Raw genomic sequence first — 23,878 nt, 5'->3', positions numbered from 1 at the left:
TCACCCGATGATAGTTGCTTGGCTATGTATCAGTAATTGACACAGTACATAGTGATTACCTGTCGTTCAGCAAGATTAGCATCTTGATGAAAAGCCTGTAAATTACTGTTGCCATGAGAATGGAAAGACACTCGAAAATGACTGAATATTTTATTGGTATTTATTAAAACTAGGCCCGTCAACAATAACCCGTTAACGACCATGATTAATCGCAAAAAAAAACAAAAAAAAAAAAACGCAATTTACCACTCACACTAAGTTTGGCCACAAATGCCTCCCGTAGTCCCACACGCTGATGTTTACATTCTCCGCGCGGCAATGCAGGACAAAATGCAGCCACCCACGATGAGTGAGGATGATGACCCAGGACTGCTTCATGGCAAATTCCATTTTAAAAAGCTGCCTAATGGAAATCTGGATAAAACCAAAGTTGTGTGCACATACTGCTGTAATGAACTGTCCTTCGATCGAAGCTCAACCAGCCTAAAGTACCACCTTCGGGCAAAGCATATCTTCGCTAGTGTTAGCAATGTGGGAACAAGCCGCAGTCATCAAGCTACACTGGCAGCGTGCAGACTCGGACTTGTCAACAAAAAGACAACAAGTAGGTTGATTACTGCTATCTTGGGTAGCCAGAGACTGGGCCTTGAAAATCAAATGACAACAAACAATAACAACAACCAATGACAAATCACTAGACAGTGCCAGCATCGACTCATGTCCACTACAGTGGTGATCTGCGCACAGTGGTGCCCACAGTAAGCTGGCCCACCTTGCAAAAAAAGTATCTGGTCACACCTGCCACAACTGTTCCTTGCGAGAGACTGTTTTCTTTGACAGGACACATTGTTAAAAAGAAAAGGTCTGCACTGTTATCTGAAAATGTCAACAAGCTAGTTTGCCTGAGCAGTTGGTTAAAAAAATATGGAGTATGACTGGCTAACTTAAGCAGTGTTTCTAAACACCTTGACACACAGTTTAGTGTAATGTTTTTCAGTTAAGTGTGTGAAAATTTACAGTTTATTTTTTTATATCTCACACAGCTTTCAGGCCATATAGTGTAAAACTGCAAATGCTGCATTTATTTGTGTGAAATGTTCAATTTAACAGACAAGTTGTTTACACATTTTTTGAAACACTAGCTATTGTTACTGTATTGTGCTTGTCTGCTCTTTAAATTGTTAGTTTTGGGTAATATGCCAAACGGTACTTGAGCCACATTGTTAGTCTGAGGCACTTTAATCTGTTAAACTCTTTTCTGTATAATACTGACAATTTATTTTATTTTATACAAGCCAAGTTGTTAAATAAAAATTTTAAACTCTATTTGGTTAACTCTTCTGCTTAACTCTTTCAATGCCATTGAGGGTGATAGATGTCCTATCCTTTTAAAGTGGGAAAGTTAGCCACCCTCCCACTTCAAATGGATTGGACGTTTACTAATGGTAAACTAATTGGTGTGAGAATGGATCTCGAAAAGTACATGTTACACATCATCGGCACATTATTTATTTGTACTCCCCGATACCGATAACATTATTTTAGTGTATCGGCATAGGCGGATCTACGATTCAGGCGAAGTAGACGATCGCCTTAGGCCCCCAACCAGTAGGGGGCCCCCAACCAGCTGCCCTTGCCCCAACGAACAACGGCTTGGGCCACCGGAGCCAGCAGCACCCCCAACTATTTGTCATATATAATTATGTCAGCATACCAAACAAACAAATAACAAAACAAAAAAGAAAGCCATTTGAATGCTGCATTTATATTACCCCCCCCCCCCCCCACACACACACACACACACACGCACTACAATGAACTGTTCTACGACGACGGACAGAGTATCAGTCGCTTAGCCTCATTTAGCACCGTTTAGCATCGCTTAGCTCCGCTTAGCTGTTTTTTAGCTTCACTTAGCTCTCCCGCAGTTTTCACGCCACTAAGCTCGCTATTTCAACAGCTCACTTGCTACTTTGCACGTCGGCTATCGTTAATTTCGAACAAATGAGCGAATGTGCTCTCCATCAGAGCCAAAGTGCAGTGAGGGAGAAGTTGAGAACAGGCCTCTAATGCCTCTGTTAACTTTCATCATCTTCTTCACACCGAACATAAAATAAACGACAGCACACCCTGTGGCGAAACAATGTAGTCCAGTTCCAATCAGTTATACCAGGGGTCCCTAACCTATTCCACAAAGGCCCACTGTGGGTGCAGGATTTCATTCCTACCAAACACCATGACAACACTTTTTCCCCAATCTGGTGTTTTACAAGTGCAATCAGTTGATTGCAGTCAGGTGTGGCTTGTTTTAGCAGAAGCCTCATTGGTTCAACTGTCTCTGCTGGATCGGCTGGAACAAAAACCAGGACCCACAGTGGGCCTTGAGGACTGGGTTGGAGACCCCTGAGTTATACAATAACACTTAACAGCTGGTTAACAGCAAAAGCACGTCATGTTCGTCGTATAAATAACGATTTCTGGAGTTAATCCCATATATTTCAGAATTAATATTATAACACAAAGAATAGCTTTCAAATGACACTCTTAATGACAAATATGATTGGCAATGAATAATTATTATCCTATTATATATAGCAGTATACTATAATAATATTGCTAGAATTTTTTTTTAAGAATTGTTTTGAATAATGTTGAAAAGGCAAAGTCAGTGATCCATAACTGTTTACTTTCCATTCTTTTTGCACTAGTAAATGCTATCAGCATTTAACCCGTTGTTTATTTGTGATTAATTATTGTTATTTACATGATTATTTGTACTTTAATAAAGATTTTAAGTGTTCCAAACTAGTTTTGTGAATTAATAAGCATCAACAAAAATTTCATTGCTAAATTAGTAAAAAAAAGAAAATTATTAGATTAGTCGATTAATCGTCAAATTAGTCAGATGACTAATCAGGAGAAAATTTGTCGTTTAGGACAGCCCTAGTGTACCAGAACATATTCCCTCCACACCCTTGTCCCCTTTTTAACCCCTGACCCATGAAGAGGGGCCCTGGATATGTTCGCCTTAGGCCCCAAAATTGCCAAGTCCGCCACTGTGTATCGGTACCGATACTAGTATCGGTGCAATACTAGTTATTTGTATCCAAAGACATTTATAATCCAATCCAGACTTTATTTACATCACAGTATGCATAGTTAGTGAACCCGTTCATCCTTATTCCATAGCGTAGTTTTTTTTCTTTCTCAAAAATTTTTTTTACAGTGTAAAAGGTAAAGTCCGTTATTCGTAGAGCAGAGAGAAATCGATGAGTGTTTTTGTTCCCGATGTTTTATTCGTTGCTGCTCCATATGTTTTATACAGTACTGTAGGAGCAGTTTATGAAGGCTATAATCCATGCTAATTAATCGTCTAGCGCTTTTACGCGTTAGATGTTAGCATTCACTGAATGTTCGCATTTTTATATTTAATTTCCCTTCATATTGAGCGACACGTGGAGCTGGAGATGATTTTTTTTAGCTTCATCACCTCCTCACTAGTGAGGTGCAGCATTGAAGCAGCTGAGTTGGAATTCATCGCGGTTGGCGGCGATTTGTTCAACTCCGCTGCCTTCCGGTTTGGATCGCTGTCTCTGTGACGGGTTGTTGTCATCGTGAGGTCCTGCGGAATCGGGCTGGGGCTTTTGGGTGGTTGCTTGTCTTTGGTGGAGGCCTCCCAAAAAGAAAAGGGTTTAGGTCCGCTAGATGACGTCACTTCTGGCTGGGGAAACTGAGAACCGTCCAGACTGCCGGTGGGTTTTGAAGCGCTAGTGGATGGGGGAGGTGCTGTGTAGCTGGTGAAATGATTCTGACTGCGGTTGTGGAGCAGAGCAGACATCTCGCCAGTGGACTTTGGGCTTGGCACTTTTCTGCCAGGCACTCTGAGATCTGTGACGTTCTGCTGATGGGAGTTAGGGTGAAATGATAATTGTCCTGGTGGCATGTTTTTGCCTCTTTGTGCTGCCTCCTGCAAGAAGTGAGGTAGCTGCTTGGCGTCGTGGGTTGCACCCGGCGGGCCATACGTCCGCAGCCAGTTGTGGAACACTGACAGGGGGATCTCGATCTCCATTTTGCCGTTGTTTTCGGAAGGTGGGACAGGCAGCATGTGGCTGACGTTTCGCCTGTCAGACACTGAACCCTGTTCTTGATCTTCTGTCTGACTCCTGTACTCCATTGGGCTCTGCTTGGCAATGCAGATACTGTTGTCGGTCCTCATTTTTAGGGCGGCTTCATACTCTGGACTACTGCTGGAGGTGAGGTCCACCACATAGTCCTCCCGGGCCTTGACTTCTACTGTAGCCGCCTCATCCGGCTTCTTCCTCTCTGCCTGCGAGTACAGTTGCTTGTACAGAGAGCATGGCGTGTTCAGAAACTTTGGGTTCTTGTTGGCCAAGGGTGGGGAGAATGAGGATTTGGGATTCCGCTCCATTGTTTGACTCTCTGCTTTAATGCTAAGGTTGAGGGGCTCGCTCAGTCCAGAAGAACACTTGTACTGCTCAGACAGGAAGCGCAAGTGCTCCAGCGGCCTCACTCGGTCGGCCGGGGCCGGACTGCAGGGAGGGAAGGGTATTTTGGGCGGGGGGACAATCTGAGGTCTGTGTGAAGTCATCATGGAACCGGAGATGGGAACATAAGGTGGCAGAATGGTGTGGCTTGGGTGATAGTAATGGGGTGGGTGGAGTTGGAGAGGAAAGATGCTGTGATGAGGACCTGGTGGGAGGTTGGGATGATTCTGTTGGCGATAAAAGTGGCAAATTGTAAGTATTATTCTGAATCAGTTAAGTGGATCTGTCCTCAGCCTTTAATTCCATGAAATGGTTGCTTTGATCCCCTTTCACAATGCTGTTAAGTACAAATTAGGAGCACTTAATATTGTTGCGCAAGAGAATGGCAACTATAAAACAAAAGGATGGGCTCACACTGCAGGAATATCTGATTGATTTGGATTCCTCCTCAAATCAGATTTTTAGAGTTGACTGTTCACACTACTTTTAGCAAGTGTCCAAAATGGAATCTGGGCCTGTTCAGACAGGGCCACATTATTGACCCATCTGGCGTCATCCAGCATAGGGTGACGTCACGGACAGTCAAAACCTATCTGAACTGTTCAGACCGAGAAGCATCTTGTCCATATCTGATATGAAGCTACCTCCCATAGATGGTTTCCATTCGTCTCGCAAAAATCAGATTTCTGTACTTTGTGACTGTTTAGACTACAAACGAGCCATCCAGTTTCAATCTGAATGGGCTAAAAATTTATTTTGGCTGCCAGTCTGAACAAGGCCATAATGGCTCTTAGGGGTTAGTACTGTATATCTTTACACCAAGCGACAAAAAAAGCTTCTTAAAACAGACTGGCCACTCCTTTCTGATATTCCAGGAAGATGATATTGGCTGAGTTCACAGTTCTCTGAATAAGTCCAACAGGAGCTATCCAACCACAAATATACCAAACAATCTAATTACCGGCATTCATTATTAAGTAAGACACTTATTTGAGACTTTCTGTTATATAAGTATTACAGTCTTTGATTTTAATTTATCAACTGCCTTTCTGACTAATGAACGCGTCACTATTTTTGGCATGTGACCAATGAGTCCCAGGTGTCACGTTGCTTTTCTGATATCGTATATCAGACAATTACTCTGATATGACGTCTGAAGCTTGTAAATGAGATTGAGGCAGACAATAGTTAGTCAGTTTGAAAAGAGCATTTATGTCCACTATCTGCCCTGTTAAGAGATCAACTTTCCAAAATGTGATCTAGATTTGGAAAATAAATTATCATTTGACCCACCTGATGGTGCAGCGGCAGTGACATCATCTTGCGTTTGGCTGGTCTGGAACCGTCCATGTCTTCCACACTGTATCCGTGATGGTGGTAGTGCTCCACTGCGTGTGGAGACACCATGTTCATCGGCATTCCCTTCAGGTGGCACTCATATGCCAGCAGCAGCCTGTTCGGGATGCCGACAATGTGCCGGTAAGGTTAGAATCCGACACAAAACAACCCCGCCTCCCCTCGTACCCCGTACCCCCAGTGACTCACTTCTCATAATGACGGCGGGTACAGGTGGCGGCGCTCGTGCTGCGAGGGTTCCCTCCAAGCGAGTTGTAGACCTGCTTCCAGAGCTGCTGAGCTGTCACCTGCACAAACAACATCTCCTTTAATTATTCAAGGTTTTCGGGGCATAAAACTATGGAATGTCTGTACCAGACCGAACGTAATCATTCGATTTCAATCATGCAAATATGTTTGTTAGCTACAAGCTCACCTGGTGGTAGCCTCCTAGGTCTCTGACTGTTTTGAACATCACAAATAGGTCAACTGTGGGGAAAGAATAAAACTTTTTAGGGATAATTCAGTTGTTTGAATCTACATTAGCAATAGAAGAAATGTATGAAAATGATCATCAGGTTGATGGAACTTTTTAGGCCTTTTCTGATGGCCCTAACGGCATCCGAAGTATGTATTCCATTTGATGTGTATGCATCATTCATTTGTCAATCAGTTTTGCGTCTACGGGTTTTCGTCTCAATCTTACTACAATTCCAAAACTGCTTATTTACTTTGTTTGAAGCCCAAATGAGGAATCCTCTCAATGGGTGTATCTCGCTTCTTCATGAAAAGGTATAGATTCTTCAGGAAGGCCTCCTCGTTCATGCCAACCAACTCCCTGCGGTGCTCCTCCAGGACCCCTGAAGGTCCGATGTGAGTCTTGGCAATATGTGCCTGACAAAAGCAAAACCAACAGTAAGTGTTTTTACAAAAACCCTATTGTTCTGTTTCATATTGAGTAATGGTCATCAAACACATAAATCAGATGTGAGACAGCTGCACTATTGCTGCATCAATGGGTCCTTTCATAGGTGACGAGTCGCCCTTCAGGAATTTTTCAAAACACGCAACCGCTATTTGACTCCATTTGAGTAATGTGCCAACACTAATTTCCAGCAAATTTTTAAAACTCTCAGCCTAAACATACTCTAGGTTAGTCTAATTCTAAACACTAATCCTACACTGGAAATGTCCCAAAACTCAACACTCTAATCCCTAACCTCATGACTCATCCTAAAGTTTAACCACAAATCCTAGTCTCTTAACCCAAATTGAAATTCCTGCAACCATAAATTTGAAACCCTCAGCCTAAACATTCTCTACGTTAACCCTAACTTTAAACCCTCACACTACTTTAATTCAAACATCATCTACAAACCCGAACCCAACACCCTAAACCCAAGCCTCAGATCCTTATTCCTTAACCCAAATTGAAATTCCTGCAACCAAAAATTTTACAACCATTATACCCAAAATTCTAACTATAACCAAATCCCAAATCTAACATGCAAGCTACCATAACTTTTTTAAAAAAAATCTAATGGTCTAAAAATTGCTTTACTTCTGTCAGTACTCCTTTTAAGACCCTATTTTTTTGTTTTGTTTCACCTAAACCCAAACCCGAATTCTTGCTCCAAATCATGAATATAACCTCATACCTTAAATTGTTTGTCTACATTTTCGGACACTAAAAAAAATTAATACGAATAGTGCACTGACTTCGATTTAACCTTTGCAAATCATTGTGAACTGGACAACTTGGTCACACTACAAATAAAAAACTCGATTGATACCAACCTCTAATACAATTTACAAGCGATGCAAGCACATAAAGTCATGACCCACTTCCTGCACTCACCATGTCCATCCTGAACGAAGATGCTAGTTAGTCAGCGCCGCGTGCCATCTAAAACCAGAGTGACACACGAGAACTCACGCACGCATGTATCGGCAGCCGTTTGCAAATATTTGACAGCGCGACTGAGTCTGATTACTTCAACGAGGCGCTGCTGAGATTTGAACGGTTCGACCGGTCGGACCGGTTCTCAAACGACCATGGCGCTGAAATTGGCCACGTGGCGCAATTTTGCACCAGAATTAGTCAACAGCAAACAAATCGGCGTCGTTCAACTTGCCCATATTGTTAAGGGGAATCATGAAGATATGATGAAATGCTACGATATCTCGCTGATGCAAAGACTGCGCCGATTCTCTACAGGCGCAGCATGCCATGTTATGTCGTCATATTAACGATAGCAATTACCCTGACATAAACAGGAAATGCAGCATTTCAACAGCTCATGTCTATTTTTGGTTGACTGAGATTAGATTGTAAAGATATTCAGTTTTGAATTTTATTGTGTAATTTGTCATGATTAGCAGCTTAAAAAAGTTGCTAAAAATGACAAAGAAAAAGCATTAATTTTGGGATTTCTGCCAAGTGCTAAACTGCGTCATTAAAAATACTGTACTTGTTTGACTGGCAATTTTGCAATTTGACAAAGTGATCAATTTGGGTGAGGCAGGGGTGGGGGGTGGCTTGTATGGAGTGTTTCACTATTCCTAAACAGTAATAGTCATTAATATGTTATTGAAGGAGTACATTACTTGTAATTGAAAAGAAAATTCATAATTTTGTACATTGTGAGAAATGTTTGCATATTTTATGCTAATTTGTTATTGCCAATGACTCTAAAGACTTAACAAACTTAAAATTGGAAAAAAAAGGTAGTGATATGTAGAGAAAATATATAAATATAGTTAAAAAATAAACAGATTTAAAAAAGAAAAAAATCAGAAATGTGTGTATACTTTTCATGCTAATTTGTTATTCTCATTGATTAATGTAATTATTAATGAATTGAAATAAAGACAAACTAAAAATGTAAAAAAACCCAAATTGCATTAAGTAGTGATTTGTAGGGGAAAAATATAATTAAAAAATGAAAACAATTTTTAAAAACATTGAGAACTGTTTATACTTTTTATGCTATTGTGTCTAAAGACTTAACAAACCAAAAATGTCAAAACACAACTGAAAAAAATTGTTCTTTGTAACTATAATTTTAAAAAATGAAAAGAAAATGAAATTTACAAAAGAAAAAGCTAAGCAAGTAAAAAAAAGGAAAATAAAAATAATAAAATTGTAAAGTAAAATATATTTTTATATAGTTTGACAATTAAATTATGGAAAATAAAAAATTAAAATGAAAAACATAAAATAAAAATTGGGTTAAAAAAAAAAATCAACCAAAAAAAAAAAAAAAAAAGAAAAGAAAAAAATCAAATGAAATACAGTAAATTACAATTTTAAAGGATGAACAAAGGAAACCCTTAAAATGGAGGGAAAAATTGATACAAAAAATACAATTAAAATGATAAAAATAGAAAAGACTTAAAAAAAATAAATGCAGCCAATTTTAAAAAAGAGAAAATTACGAAAAGACAAGGTGATAAAATCTTCTTGTCTATCATCAATATTTCCATAAAAATATATAAATATTGATGGTAATGTGTCATCTTTACATTTTCTTCACTCTCTGGTTTTACATTAAGAATTAAGAAAAAAGTTACATAAGCTTAATTATAATTATTATTTCATTGACGGCGCTCAAACATGAGCATTCAGTTTAAATGGGGTTAAATGGGTTATAGGGTTTAAAAAATAAATTTAAAAAATACTTGCATGGGTTAGGATTAATCATCATTCCAACTAGCGTTTAGATCTTTCGCCTAAATGTTCTCTGATATTTATCTATTGTCAGGCGAACATGTCAAGATGAGATTTGCATGTCATGCACCCGGCCGGTTCAACAAGAAAGCCGATTTGGAAAGCGTTTTATCAGATACAGCTCTATTAGACCGGCATGGTAATTATATAGCTGTGCTTTAACTGAGGACAAAAAAAACGAATGACACAAAAATGTGTTCATTTTATCACGAGGGCAATAATTTATCTGCTGTTTTTACCGTCACCAGACGGAAAAAGCATGTAACTAAACGTTTTCTTAAAAAACAGAAGCACAAAAGTCAAAAATCGAAACAACTAAAAATCAAACAAACAAAAAAAAAAAAAAAACAAAGGGCAGAGATTCGAGTAAAAGCTAAAATGGTGTACTCGTATATTGCTTTTCCACCTTTCAAGGCCCTCAAAGTGCTTTACACTACATCGCCATCCACCTTCTGGTGACGCACATCACCAGGAGCAATGTGGGGTTCAGTATCTTGCTCAAAGATACTTAAATGTGTTTATCACGGTGAAGAATTGAACCCTCAACCTCTGGGTTGGGAGACAACTACTCTACCACTGAACCACGCCACCTCAAACTAAACTGCTTACTTTTTTTTTTGGTTAAAAAAAAAAAAAAAATATATATATATATATATATATATATATATATATATATATATATATATATATATATATATATATATATATATATATAAATGGGCAAAAAAAATTATTAAAAAATACATATGTGTTATTATTTATTTTTAAATGTTATTTTTATTTTATTTTACTATTGATGTGTTTAAAAAAATAAAATAAAAATAAAAGATTCTATAAAAAGAAATAAAAAGAAAAGGGAAACAGCAAAAAAAGGGAACTATTAAAGAGATTTAAAATGAACAGAATTAGTCAAAATAAAAATGTCAATACAATTTAAGCTTAAAATGGAAAAAAAAAAAAAATTACAGCTAGAAGTTAATTTTTTTTTAGAAATAAAACAACAAGAAAATGAATATGTAATGAAAAAAAAAAAGAAACTAAAAAGTTGAAAGTACAGAATTATTTGTAGATTTTTTTTTTTACCCTTACAGGGTACTAGACGTCCTATCCCTTTTGACTGTTAGTTCATTCACCCTTCCCAGTCAAAATGGATCGGACGTCTAGCGCCGTCAATGGCACCAAAACATTAGCATTCGCAGCTATTAATGACATCTGAGGAAAACAAAAGAAACATTGATGCATACGGAAGTCGGAACGTGAAATTCACGCTTTTCTCTCTTCAGAGCTTAGTTGCCAGGAATTGTGCGAAGGATGAATTCACCCGTCAGTCACCTTCTTTTTATGATATAACATCTACATCTAGCATTTCAAAATCTGGTAATTGACAGATATTTGACACAGTGATGGGTTAAGGATTTTTATGAAACACGGGCCAAGAAGTAACCCAGAGTCCCATGTTTTGCTTTTACTTGCGAGCTAAATTTTCCGACTTATTTTAACTCGACTCACTTCACGATAAGAGAAGACTTACCTCTACAAAAAAAGTTTAAAATGACTCTCGCTAACTGATTCCTGAGTTAAAAGAATCCAATTTTGACATTTGCAAACACCGAGCGTCAATCAGCGTACGGAATGCCGACCTGACAGCAAATATGACATTCCTAACCCGAGTCTCCGTTGGGAGTTTCAATGTTGAATTTCACATTTGTGGTATTTCCATGACGGAATGTATCATTTGACTGTCAGTCACAAGAATTTCCGTTCTGTTATGATGGTTGCTAGAGGGCGAGAATCTCATGCAAATAAATATTTGAGAATTGAATTACATTGAAAACAAAATTACTGTACATGATTTAGGACAGGGGTATTCCTACTAAGGGTTGAGACATGAAAAGTTGATGTATCGTGATACTTTGTAGCCCAAAAAGTTTCGATATTCTGCCGCCAAGAATAGATCAATCGTTTTAAAAAGGTGTCACTGTCAGTGTTGTCACAGATTACTTAAAAAAGTAATTTAATTACTGATTTCTGATTACACTTCAAAAAAGTAATCTAGTTACTTTACCGATTACTTTATTATCAAAGTAACTAAGTTACTTTAAAAGTAACTTATCAGTTACTTTTTACCAATTTTCCTCCTTTTGCTGCCTCAACATAAAAATGACAACAAAAAAATGTCATCACATGTAATTGAATTTTTCACACAAGGCTCAATCTTTGAGTTAGCGGGGGTTTAATTAGTCGATGGAGTTGATTTCAACCACCATTGACTCGCTGTAGCTTAGCCACCCCAGAGCCCTGAAACTAACAAATAACTGACAAACTGCACGGAATTTGTTCAAATCAACTCCAATGACTAAATAAACCCCTGCTAACTCCAAGATAAAGCCTAATGTCAAAAATTCTGAACTTCCCCTTTAAAATAAAGACCTAGCTGTTAAAATATTGTCTATAAAAGTTGTAAAGCAATAAAAAAAACAACAAAAATTAATGAAATGAACAACAATCCTACAACATATTTCATAATGGGCCAAAATCATTTTTCGAGCAGATCATTTGACTAGCACCTAAGACACTAGCTTTTGCTTTGCTAACCCAAAACTACACCTGTGGAGGCAAGATGGATATTTAGAATTTCTGTAAACCTAAGCTTTCAAACGCAACCAACAACAACTGAGCTTGAACAGTTTTATATATATATGTACATATACAGTATTGGCCAAAAGTTTGGCGACACCTCAAAGGTGGATACTTTGAAGAATGTAGAATATAAAACCTATTTTCAGTTATTTCACTTTTATGGCCATTCCACATGTTCGTTCATAGTTTTAATGTATTCAGGGAGGATTTACAATAGTAGTGAAAATATATAAAACGTAAAAATGTTTAGGTGTGTCCAAACTTTTGACTTTTGTTTGTCATCAACATGCTTTACCCCCAGCCCCACAAAAGTAAAACTCCTCCTATGGTTACTGTAAGATGTGCTTTAATGCTTTTGCACACTAACAGTATTTACAATAATTAAACCAATTATGTGTGTTTAAAACTAGGTGTTATGATTATGTTTTCTCATGTAACAGTCTATTCGCTTGTGCTTTAGTGCTTAGACAATGAAAAGAGTAAGGTTTCTGTTCTCAGTAAACGATACCATAACAGCTATTTCTCGGTAAACGAAACTTACGCATGTGCAATGAATGCTCTCCCACTTGTCAATAAAACACGCGACCCCCAGGGAGGGGGCTGAGAAAGGCTCATTGCGGGCGAGCGTACTGAGCTGCCAGCCTTCTCCCTGGTGGCCACCGGTAAAACTCAGGATTCCGTCTCCTGTCTGATCCTTGCCTTTCATCCTCCCCTAGGTCTTTGTTGTTTTCTTAGTTCAAGTATTAAGTTTAGACCTAACAGTTACAAACACTGACAATAAAATGTACATAAAGGCTGGTTACATACTGTAGAAGTGCTGGCTGTCTTGTTACCTGTAGGCTGTTTCGAGTTTTGTCGCGTTGTACTGTAATTCCAAGTGCTTCTTTGTTGATTTAGCGACCGACAGTCATTTTCAGACAGCGTAAAGTTTGCAACGCACGGAGATATTTTTGTCATCTTTACTGGACAGAAATGTGAAGTAATGGCAGTATTTCCAGTGAGCAAAGGCATCCATTTGCGGTATACTGTATATATCCTGCCTTTCACTGTTAGCCTCGCTGCCTCGTCAGAATGCTATGTTGTTGACCGCCGTGGCAGACAGCGCTCAGCCTCAGACAGCACCGTAATACACGTGACCCGTTTTTTTCCCCCCCCGATGAGAAATGCTCTTCATACATGACTACAGTATTCTTCATTCTACATACATTATGAGGCAAAAACAAAATAGTAACGCACAGGCACTAGGGAAACTAACTTTAATCGGATTACTGGCTTGGAAAAATGAACGCGTTAGATTACTCGTTACTGAAGAAAGTAATCAGATTACAGTAACGCTTTAGTAACTCGTTACTGACAACACTGGTCACTGTTTGTTACTACCAAAATCTTCCATTAGAATAGTGTCTACGTTGGCTCACTGGCTGCTATTGACAATGCTAGCCCTCTAATTCATTTTGACTGGATTGGACTTCTAGCGCCGTCAGTGGCACCAGAGCCCATCTTGTGGGCATTTGCAGATCAAATCCTGTCCATCTGAGAAAAATAACTCTAGTCCATTAAAAAAGGACCAAACAGTGATAGTGTGAAAGTGTGTTTAAATATCTCTTGTCTGGAGCCCCCCCCCAAAAAATAAAAATTTTCCAATGGCACCCCACACACACCGGACAATAGTCTTGAGGGGCCTGTGAAAAATTATCCACTTGCACTCCCTATTTGACAGTCCACTTGGGGGGGATTCCGTTTATGCTCATCGCCCCCGGGCCCTCTTCACATTAGTTCCGCCACTGTTTGTGACTGTATAGCGTAGTTGAAAGAACCTAAAGCCAAGATTTAAGTTCCCTTCCAGACAGCATTTTGACCAAAGGTGTGTGCATGTAATGATTAACAGGTTATGAATGAAGAATGACGCTAACTATGTCATTTTTATCTTTTATTAAATAACTTTTATGTTGCGTTCCTCGAATAAGCAGAGTTTTGCAAACCTGTTAAGTGAGGCGTGCCAAATTTGCCAGTTTTGTGTTTCATAATGTCAATTATCTCACCAGGTTTACCAAACCAGTAATGTCTCTTGGACAATAAAAAAATGGCACTATTATGACGTTAATTTGTGTTTCTATTTTTTCTCTTCTTGGTAACATAAATAATATTGGGTTAAATTTTTATTCGTGAGGCCAACTAGTTCATTTCATGGACTCCAGGAAGTGAAGCCAGTCACTTAATTATCTAATGACAGTCATAGCTGCCCTGGGTGTGACCAAACATTTTCAAAATTGTCTTAATTGCTCTCTTGTTATAAGGACAGCTGCATGCCAGAATAGCTGTGTGCTAGATTCAGGTTCATTTGGTATCATTACACCACTCCTAATTCCAAGGATGCGTCACAACCAAAAATGGCTTTATTCCACCCTTCTCCCCTCCCATAGATGTAACGTGTTCCTCATAGTTCTAGTGCAGGGGTGTCCAAACTTTTTGCAGAGGGGGCCAGATTTGGTGTGGTAAAAATGTGGGGGGCCGCAAATTTTAGCAAGCCATTCTGTGTGTCACATTTGCTTTATTATTTTTTTCAATTAATAATTTCAACAATCTCGCGACTAGCCTTTGTGGCGTTCTCTTTCGACTCTCGGGCTCTTGCGAAATACTGCTGTTGTGAAATTAAAGTAGCTTGAAGTTGCTTCAATTTCTCGCTGCGTATCTTCGCTGTAATCTTGTCATACCTGTCAGCGTGTCTTGTTTGGTAATATCGCCTCACATTGAACTCTTTAAAAACAGCGACTGTCTCTTTGCAAATGAGGTGGACACAGTTGTTGCGTATTTTAGTGAAGAAATAGTCCAATTTCCACCTATCCTTGAAGCGTCGGCCGTTGCAGTCAACTTTTTTTTTGTTGATTGTCGCCATTTTAGAAAATTGGAAGTAAAGGGTCACACGGGGTAATGTTGCTTAGAGTGCTGCTGCCTTTTAGTGGGTAAATAAGGCGCAGCATTAAGTGTGTAAGCTACTTCATATGTTGTTAGCAGTACTGATGACCAATTTATTTAGTCTGTGTGCGGGCCAGACGTTATTGATTTTATGACAAAGGCTGGGGAACGGATATAATTTGACCACGGGCCGCATTTGGCCCCCGGGCCTGACTTTGGACATGTCTGTTCTAGTGAAATAGAAAAATTACCATCTGTAATTTATACACTACCATTCATAAGTTTGGGGTCACTTAGATATGTCCTCATTTTTGAAAGAATAGCACTTTTTTTTTCAATGAAAACTAATTTATTGCAAAATGCCCCATAATTCATATATGTAAATCCAGATTAATTTGTTGGTAATATACTGCAATTATTGTAAAATCAACACAAATAGATTACGATTAAAGAATTTTAAAAATGTTTATGTCTAGAGTAAAAAAATATGTCTACAATTAAGGGGGGAAATAGTTGATAAATAAATACAGTAATAATAATATAAATAGGTTTAAAATGCTTACTCCCTAAACGTCTCAACCCGGAGACATGATTTAGAAAAGCTGTTTTAGTGACAACGATGCTTCTTCGCCTTTTCCACTAGGTGGCGTCAAAGCCGCGACGACGGCTAACCATTGGGCGGTACTTGGAGTGAACGACAGCCCCTGTCTCCTAACACGTCCTCAGAAGTTATATAATTTCCAAGGGGCCGTCATCGTAGTTACAGTTGAAGTCGATATCAATCAGCTGAAAATGTCTGGCAGAGGAAAGGGCGGTAAAGGTCTCGGAAAAGGAGGCGCCAAGCGTCACCGTAAAGTCCTCCGTGATAACATCCAGGGTATTACTAAGCCCGCCATCCGTCGTCTTGCCCGTCGCGGCGGAGTCAAACGTATCTCCGGTCTCATCTACGAGGAGACTCGCGGTGTGCTAAAGGTCTTCCTGGAGAACGTTATCCGTGACGCCGTCACTTACACTGAGCATGCCAAGAGGAAGACTGTGACCGCCATGGATGTGGTTTACGCTCTGAAGAGACAAGGGCGCACTTTGTATGGTTTTGGCGGTTAATTTAGAAATCAACACTTAACAACAAAAAAGGCCCTTTTAAGGGCCCTCACTTACAACTAAAGGCTTGCTCCACGTTGGTTACTTCTATGATGCAGACGAACGTACGTTCATTGTACAGGGTGGTTTTAAAAGAATGTGCCAAAATCATCACGCAATTATTCATTCTAAAATAATTAAAATAGACTGAATTAGCGGTCATATGATACAGGTATTCTCCTTGGTCAACTGTTATATTCAGTTTTTCTTAGGCGGAAATCACTTTTATTTACGCTCAAAATGGCCACTTCTCAGCAGAAGGCGTTTTGTGTGCTTGAGTTTGCGAAAACAAATTCCATTGTCACAGTGCATCGTGCTTTAAGTTTTTGCCGCTGGTGGTGGCCACATTGAGCATTTGTAAAGCATGAAATTATAACTTTAAGTTATATACAATACGTACTTGTATCCAGCCAGTTATTTTATTTTTAAAATATACCGCAATGGTTTTGGCACATGGTTTTTGAATCACCGTGTTTACGCGTCTAAACTTGAGAAGATTTCTTCTCACACCGGACCTTGCACTAACAACATGAGGCACATGGAAGAATCTAGAGAGGATGTGTCCGCCTTAAAGGGGGCCGGGTGAAACTAACAACACACACAGTTCCTCTAGTGAATTATGTACAATGCAACACAATACACCTACAAATATAAAAATATATCTATGGCGATATATGGCGGAAAAGTCAGGTGACTTGAAGTTCCGCTCTTATTTCTTTATTTAAGGATCCCCATTAGTCTCTACCAAAGTAGAGACTATTCTTCCTGGGGTCAATTCACAACAATTCTACAATATATACAAAACAATTAATAGCATAAAGCAGGTTTACATTTCTACAGTGTGGAAAAATAAAATAAAATAAAACAACTCCATATATTTACAATGGCTAAATAAGAATCACTTCCTTATAAATTATAGATTTTTTAAAGACTTGTGATTGCTTGTTGTAAGCATTTCAGGAGGCAGTGAATTCCAGCATCAAACAGCTCGATAAATAAATGTTCTTTTAAGTGCATTTGTTTTTGGCAGTGGCAAAATAAACGTGGCACTCGAAGCACGTCTCGTGTTAAACCCATGCCTGTTACAGGTGGTCTGAAGTTTAGAGAACAGGCTAAAAGGTTTGTGTGAGATCCAGATTTTGTGCAAAGAAAGCACAGTACTATTTGTCAATCTGTCCTTGACTTTCATCCATGACAGTCTTTGATGCATTGCATTAATATTTGTACGAAAAGGACAGTTTAGAGCTAATCTAGCAGCCCGATTCTGAGCTATCTGGATTTTGTCAAGGTCTTTCTTGGCAGCACTGGACCACACAATGGGACAGTAGTCTAGGTGACATAAAACTAAAGATTGTAGTACAAGTTTTCTTGTTTCTATTGGCATAAAGTGGACATTACGCCTTATTAAAGAAATATTCCTACCCATTTTGGTCACAATATTATTTATATGAGTCGTCCATGACATAGTTTGATCTAAAATGACCCCCAAGAGTTTAATCTCTGACACTTGTTCTAATGATAGGTTAAGAAGAGAAAGAGTTAGCTCTGGGGCTTCTCTCATTGTATATTTAGATCCCAGCACCATACACTTTGTTTTTAGCACATTTAGTTTCAACCTGTTCTCCACAACCCACTCATAAACAGACATAAGCTCCTGTTGTAGTATGTTATTGACTTGATCTAAACTAGGGCCAGAGATATGTATTGTTGTTGTCTTAGATCCCCAATTTGGCCAAATTTCAAAAATTTCCGATATGCACATGTAGTAATCATTGGAAAGCTTAAAAATCTCAATTTTCTGGGGGAAGAAATCTTTGGAAAAGGAGGGCTTAAAAAAACAAAATAAAAAAATAAAAAAAAATAAACAGTGAAACTCTGGAGGTGAGATAATGAAAGAGCATAATTAAAGACGCCATGATTTTATTTTATTATAATATTATCGCGTACTTACCTTGTTTTTATTTAAAAAAACTACGTAGCATGTATCACTGAGTGTCAAGACACGGCTGTGAATGGCCACAGCCGGATTTTTGGGGGGATTTTATGGGTGAAACATGGTAATAAAACAAGGGTCGCGGAGCAGAAATCGCAGACATCAAGGAGTGGCCGAGATTTTAGTTTTCATATATTTACCATTTTAAACGCTTTTTTTGTCTTTGTTTGGATCTATTATTTATCATCTAACATATCAGGGAAAATGCGACTAACAGAAAAAAAAATACAATTAATCACTAGTTATGAGGTAGATATCCGTGACTTTCTCCGTCACGTTCACGATCCGTGACCAAGTTTTGACCAAAACATCCATATTAATTTTCAATGGGAACAAAATGAAACGATAACAGGATGTTTCAGTCATGCTGTAAGATCAACAGAAACTGACCTGTCTGTACCCCAGCATCATTTAAACTGGGAGGACTGGTTGTGAATTCTCATGTTTTAGTGTCATTGCAAGACGTCAATCCATTTTGACTAAGAGGGACGAATGTGTGTGTGTGTGTTTTTTTTTTTTTTAATAAATTAAATCAATTTTGTTTTTATTATCATTTTATACATAATCATATATAAACTAGACGGTCTTACGTGTCAAAACAGTAGCGTAGCAACATCTCCTCGCTGATTGGTCAACTGCTTCCCCGCACCAACTAGCCAATCACCGCGTGGCATTGTTATGTATAAATAGAAACCGTTCTCCTCTAGCAGCACTCATCAACTTGAAATTGAACTGAGTTTGAATTTATAACAAAGTAAAACAAATAAATTAAATTATGTCTGGACGTGGCAAAACAAGCGGCAAGATGAAGGCGAAACCGAAGACTCGTTCTTCCCGAGCCGGGCTTCAATTCCCGGTGGGACGTGTTCACAGGCTGCTCCGCAAGGGGAACTACGGCGAGCGCATCGGTGCCGGAGCCCCGGTCTACTTGGCGGCTGTTCTTGAGTATCTCACCGCCGAAATTCTGGAGTTGGCTGGCAACGCGGCCCGCGACAACAAGAAGACCAGAATTATCCCCCGTCACTTGCAGTTGGCGGTCCGCAACGACGAAGAACTCAACAAGCTTCTGGGCGGTGTCACCATCGCTCAGGGTGGCGTGTTGCCGAACATCCAGGCCGTTTTGCTGCCCAAGAAGACCGAGAAGGTTAAGCAGTCCAAGTAAACCTGAAAGGTTCATTCCTCCGCTCCACAAAGGCTCTTTTAAGAGCCACACACATCTTTCATGGAGAGCTTTATACTTCCGTTCCATGACCCAAATTAGAAATGGGATTAATGTATAGTTTAGCCGTTTTCAATTCAAAATAAATAGGAATTATAGTCTTGACTAAAGGCCAATTAGAGCACTTTGATAGTCATTTAAATCGAAACGTTTGTGAACGACTGGTCTCTTGAAAAACTTGATCAGCATTACACTGGTATTTTATTATTATTTTTTAATTAAAGTACTGTGTGAAACACTTCTTTTAAATGACTAATCCAAGAAATGGTGTTTACAGGCCAGCAATTTGTTTAGTCTCTTTTAATAAGTATAAAGCGTTCTTACATGATACTAATACTCGGTCTGTGTACTTTATGAATATGTGCTGCATTCGAGAAAGGTGGGAAATCGGATTTATCACACTCGGATGGTACCAGTTGAGACCTCAAAGCGTTCCAAGCGACTGTAAACACATTGTGGCTGATCGCCACAATGTTTTTTTTCCCTTCTAGTTTTGGACATTAAAAGACATTTTGACCTCCAGCAAACCTGCCTTGTAGTAAATCATCAAAGAGATATATTTGTATAATTTTAAATATAAATATGTACATATCATAACTTAATGCAATGGCTGTAAAAATCTGTTACGTGTCGTTGTGTTAAAACTTTTTTATTTTTTATTATCGTTTGTGTTTCACCATCGACGGTGTGCTTTTCGACTGGTAGCACCATTTTTTAGTGACGTCAGATTGAAGCAACTGCTGAAATCGGGGTACTTTTTTCAGATTTCATGACTAGGACTTCTCAGTTCGAGTGGCGTTTACTGGTGGGAGGATGGAAAATCAGATTTCCCTCAAATGCAGCATAAAGCCTTTAATGCAAAATACACATTTTACTACAACGTCATTGTAGCCTTTTTATCTTAAACTATGTTGCACCTAAACGTCATAAAGTAGTACTACGCAGTAAACAAAAATTCTGCTTGTTATGTCATAGGTACGAGCACAGAATGGAGTTTTAAATGCTATAATATGTGGTATGACTTATTAGCTGGAATTAAATGCCCTGTGGATAAAGTGAAGGCCCTGAAAAGGGCCGTTTGTTTGTTGGTGTCGATTTCAAATTTAGCCGCCAAAACCGTAGAGAGTACGCCCTTGTCTCTTCAGAGCGTAGACCACGTCCATGGCTGTTACGGTCTTCCTCTTAGCGTGCTCGGTGTATGTTACGGCATCACGGATGACGTTCTCCAAGAAGACCTTCAGCACACCGCGAGTCTCCTCGTAGATGAGACCGGAGATACGCTTTACTCCGCCGCGACGAGCCAATCGGCGGATAGCGGGCTTAGTGATACCCTGGATGTTATCACGAAGGACTTTGCGATGACGCTTGGCGCCTCCCTTGCCGAGACCTTTGCCGCCTTTTCCTCTACCAGACATGTTTACTGGAGTGACGAGCTTCGATATATGGTTACAGTGATGTAGCTTTGGGTATTGTATTACTTCTGAGGACGTGATAGAAGACAGAGGCAGTCTTTCCATTCTAGTACCGCCCAGTATTTACGTCATCGTGGCTTTGACACCACCTAGTGGAAATGCCGATGAACGACCTCTTCACTATGCAACTTTTCATGTCTTTGGGTGTTTAGGGAGCGAGCATTTTCAATTTTATTATTATTTATAGCGTATTATTATTATTTATTTATCAGTATTACTTCTTTGAATCAATGATCATCGGCATTTACATTGAAAAGTAAATTTGAAAATCACACATCTAAAAATTCCCATGTGGTTTTTATTAAAAAAAAAAAAAAAAAACAAAGGAAAAAAACAAACAAACGTTTTCTCCCTATTTTGTAGGGACGGTTAATTAAGAAAAAAGAAAGAAACTACCTTAAAAATAGAATATTTACTATTAACTCATTGCCTGCGATTGACAACAATAGACATCCAATTTATTTAATCTGGGAGGATTTGCTGTGAATCTTCATCCTATCAGTGCCAATGACGGCAGTAGACGTCCAAACCATTTTGACTGCGTTGGCCAAGAAAAATGCACATGTTTACAATAAATGAACAGATATAATAGTCTGCAAAATGAATATTATGCTTTCCTTTCTTACGACAGTGAGGATTTGAAAATGTCACTGGCACTGTTTCCTTGCCCTGAAATACCCATGTTGGGTTACTCACTATCTGTTCTACATGTCATAAAGTACATTTGCCTCGATCAAACAGATAAATTCTGATTATCTACTCGAGATAATCGCTGTATGGCTAAGATGCTAAAGTCATAGTCGAAGGTCACATTTAACTACAACTCAATAATGCCGTCATGTCTTTGGCTCTGAGTGTAAACTCCCTGCGTGTCCACAGATTTTTGGGTGAAGATGAACCTCTGTCATAGACTTGGAAATTACATGATTACGTACAGTGGCGGACTTTGCAATTTTGGGGTCTAAGGCGAACATATCCAGGGGCCCTCTTCATGGGTCAGGGGTTAAAAAGGTGAAAAGGGTGTGGAGGAAATATGTTCTGGTACACTAGGGCTGTCCTAAACGACAAATTTTCTCCTGATTAGTCAGCCGACTAGTTATACGATTAATCAACTAATCTAATTTTTTTTTTTTTTTTTTTTAAACTTATTTAGCAATGAAATTTTTGTTGACGCTTATTTATTCACAAAACTATTTTGGAAAACTTAAAATCTTTATTAAAGTACAAATAATCATGTAAATAACAAAAATGAATCACAAATAAACAATGAGGTAAATGCTGATAGCATTTACTAGTGCAAAAGAATGGAAAGTAAACAGATTAAGAACACTGACTTTGCCTTTCCAACATTATTCAAAACAATTCTTAAAAAAAAAAAATCTATCAGTGTTGTTATAGTATACTACTATATAGAATAGTAGTATAATAATTATAATAACTATTAATTGCCAATCATATTTGTCATGAAGAGTGTCATTTGAAAGCTATTCTTAGTGTAGAATCTGTATTATGTAGTATTTACTCAACATATTATAATATTAATTCTGAAGTATGTGGGATTAACTCCAGAAATCATTATTTATTTGACGAACATAACGTGCTTTTGCTGTTAACCAGCTGTTGAGTGTTATTGTATGACTGATTGGAACTGTACTACATTGTTTCGCCACAGGGTGTGCTGTCGTGTATTTTATGTTCGGTGTGAAGAAGAAAGTTAAAAGAGGCATTAGAGGCCTGTTCTCAACTTCTCTCTCATTGCACTTTGGCTCTCATGGAGAGCATGTTCGCTCATGTGTTCGAAATAAACGATAACGTACGTGCAAAGTAGCAAGAAAGCTGTAAAAATAGCAAGCTTAGTGACGTGAAAACCGCGGGAGAGCTAAGTGAAGCTAACGAACAGCTAAGCGGAGCTAAGCGATGCTAAACGGAGCTAAATGAAGCCAAGCGACTGATACTCAGTCCGTCGTCATGGAACAGTCCATTGTAGTGCGTGTGTGTGTGGGGGAGAGATAATATAAATGCAGCATTCAAATGGCTTTCTTTTTTGTTTTGTTATTTGTTTGTTTGGTATGATGACATAATTTACATGACGAATAATTGGGGGTGCTGCTGGTTCCGGTGGCCCAAGCCGTTGCTCATTGGGGCAAGGGCAGCTGGTTGGGGGGGCCCTACTGGTTGGGGGCCTAAGGCGATCGTCTTCTTCGCCTGAATAGTAGGTCAGCCTATGCTATATATGATGAAGTCTATGCCTCTGTTATTATCTGAAAATCTCTTTTATTCACTCTTTTTGTGCTCAAGATGAAGCAATTAAAGCATTATTAAAATAACCAACAATGAGTTTTTCAAAATTGAGGTTTTGGTATAATTAATAAAGAGTGATAATGTTTCACTCGATAACTGCCAGCCCTCCCAGTCAATAGATTGGACACAGTCAATGGTAGCCAATGAATTAGTACTGAAAAATTATTTACATTTTGAAAACCTGATATTTTCCACCGGATTCCGATCTGAAAAATGTGATCAGGCCTAATTTCTGACCACATGACCTGATCTGAGACATCCATAGTCTGTGTATCTTGGATTTTCCAAGTTTATTCTTGTAAATTGAGGGAAACTATATTTGCCACAATTGTTATTTTGGCCAGCGTTAACAATTAAAAAAATATTTCGTCAATAAACAATTTTTTCATGACAATGACGAGCTAAAAATGTGTCCTGGACGAGTAACATAATGAAACCATTGCATGTTTCATCTGACAAGAACAAGATGAATATGTAACATCTTATGTCATATGTTCACAATGGATGACATCTGTTTATTGTGTGTGTGCACCCATGCCCAAACTGGTCCTCAAGGGATGCTGCGGGTCCTGGGTTTTGTTCCTACCGATTGAGCACAGACCGCAAGCAATGAAGTTTCTGCTCAAA

The 23,878-nt window shown here is 38.7% G+C and overlaps 4 protein-coding genes across 4 annotated transcripts; 2 read left to right on the top strand and 2 right to left on the bottom strand.

Annotated features, from left to right (window-relative positions):
• Window positions 1-3,005: 3,005 nt before the first annotated feature.
• Window positions 3,006-7,841, bottom strand: arid6 (AT-rich interaction domain 6). The gene is made up of 6 exons (XM_057819354.1): window positions 7,699-7,841; window positions 6,572-6,734; window positions 6,277-6,329; window positions 6,051-6,148; window positions 5,799-5,958; window positions 3,006-4,732 (listed from the first exon to the last, which is right to left on the bottom strand). Exons 1-6 carry the CDS (start codon window positions 7,705-7,707, stop codon window positions 3,440-3,442), a joined length of 1,776 nt encoding a protein of 591 aa, XP_057675337.1. The 5' UTR covers window positions 7,708-7,841; the 3' UTR covers window positions 3,006-3,439.
• Window positions 7,842-15,878: 8,037 nt separating this feature from the next.
• Window positions 15,879-16,504, top strand: LOC130905330 (histone H4). The gene has a single exon (XM_057818620.1). The coding sequence runs from the start codon at window positions 15,919-15,921 to the stop codon at window positions 16,228-16,230; it is 312 nt and encodes a 103-aa protein (XP_057674603.1). The 5' UTR covers window positions 15,879-15,918; the 3' UTR covers window positions 16,231-16,504.
• Window positions 16,505-18,987: 2,483 nt separating this feature from the next.
• Window positions 18,988-21,181, top strand: LOC130905325 (histone H2A-like). The gene has a single exon (XM_057818614.1). The coding sequence runs from the start codon at window positions 19,035-19,037 to the stop codon at window positions 19,419-19,421; it is 387 nt and encodes a 128-aa protein (XP_057674597.1). The 5' UTR covers window positions 18,988-19,034; the 3' UTR covers window positions 19,422-21,181.
• LOC130905329 (histone H4) lies at window positions 19,977-20,933 on the bottom strand. The gene has a single exon (XM_057818618.1). It carries the CDS (start codon window positions 20,891-20,893, stop codon window positions 20,582-20,584), a length of 312 nt encoding a protein of 103 aa, XP_057674601.1. The 5' UTR covers window positions 20,894-20,933; the 3' UTR covers window positions 19,977-20,581.
• Window positions 21,182-23,878: the final 2,697 nt, after the last annotated feature.

Source organism: Corythoichthys intestinalis, chromosome 17, assembly GCF_030265065.1.
Source record: "Corythoichthys intestinalis isolate RoL2023-P3 chromosome 17, ASM3026506v1, whole genome shotgun sequence".
Taxonomy (NCBI): Eukaryota; Metazoa; Chordata; class Actinopteri; order Syngnathiformes; family Syngnathidae; genus Corythoichthys; species Corythoichthys intestinalis.
This window is presented reverse-complemented; position numbering and strand designations above follow the sequence as displayed.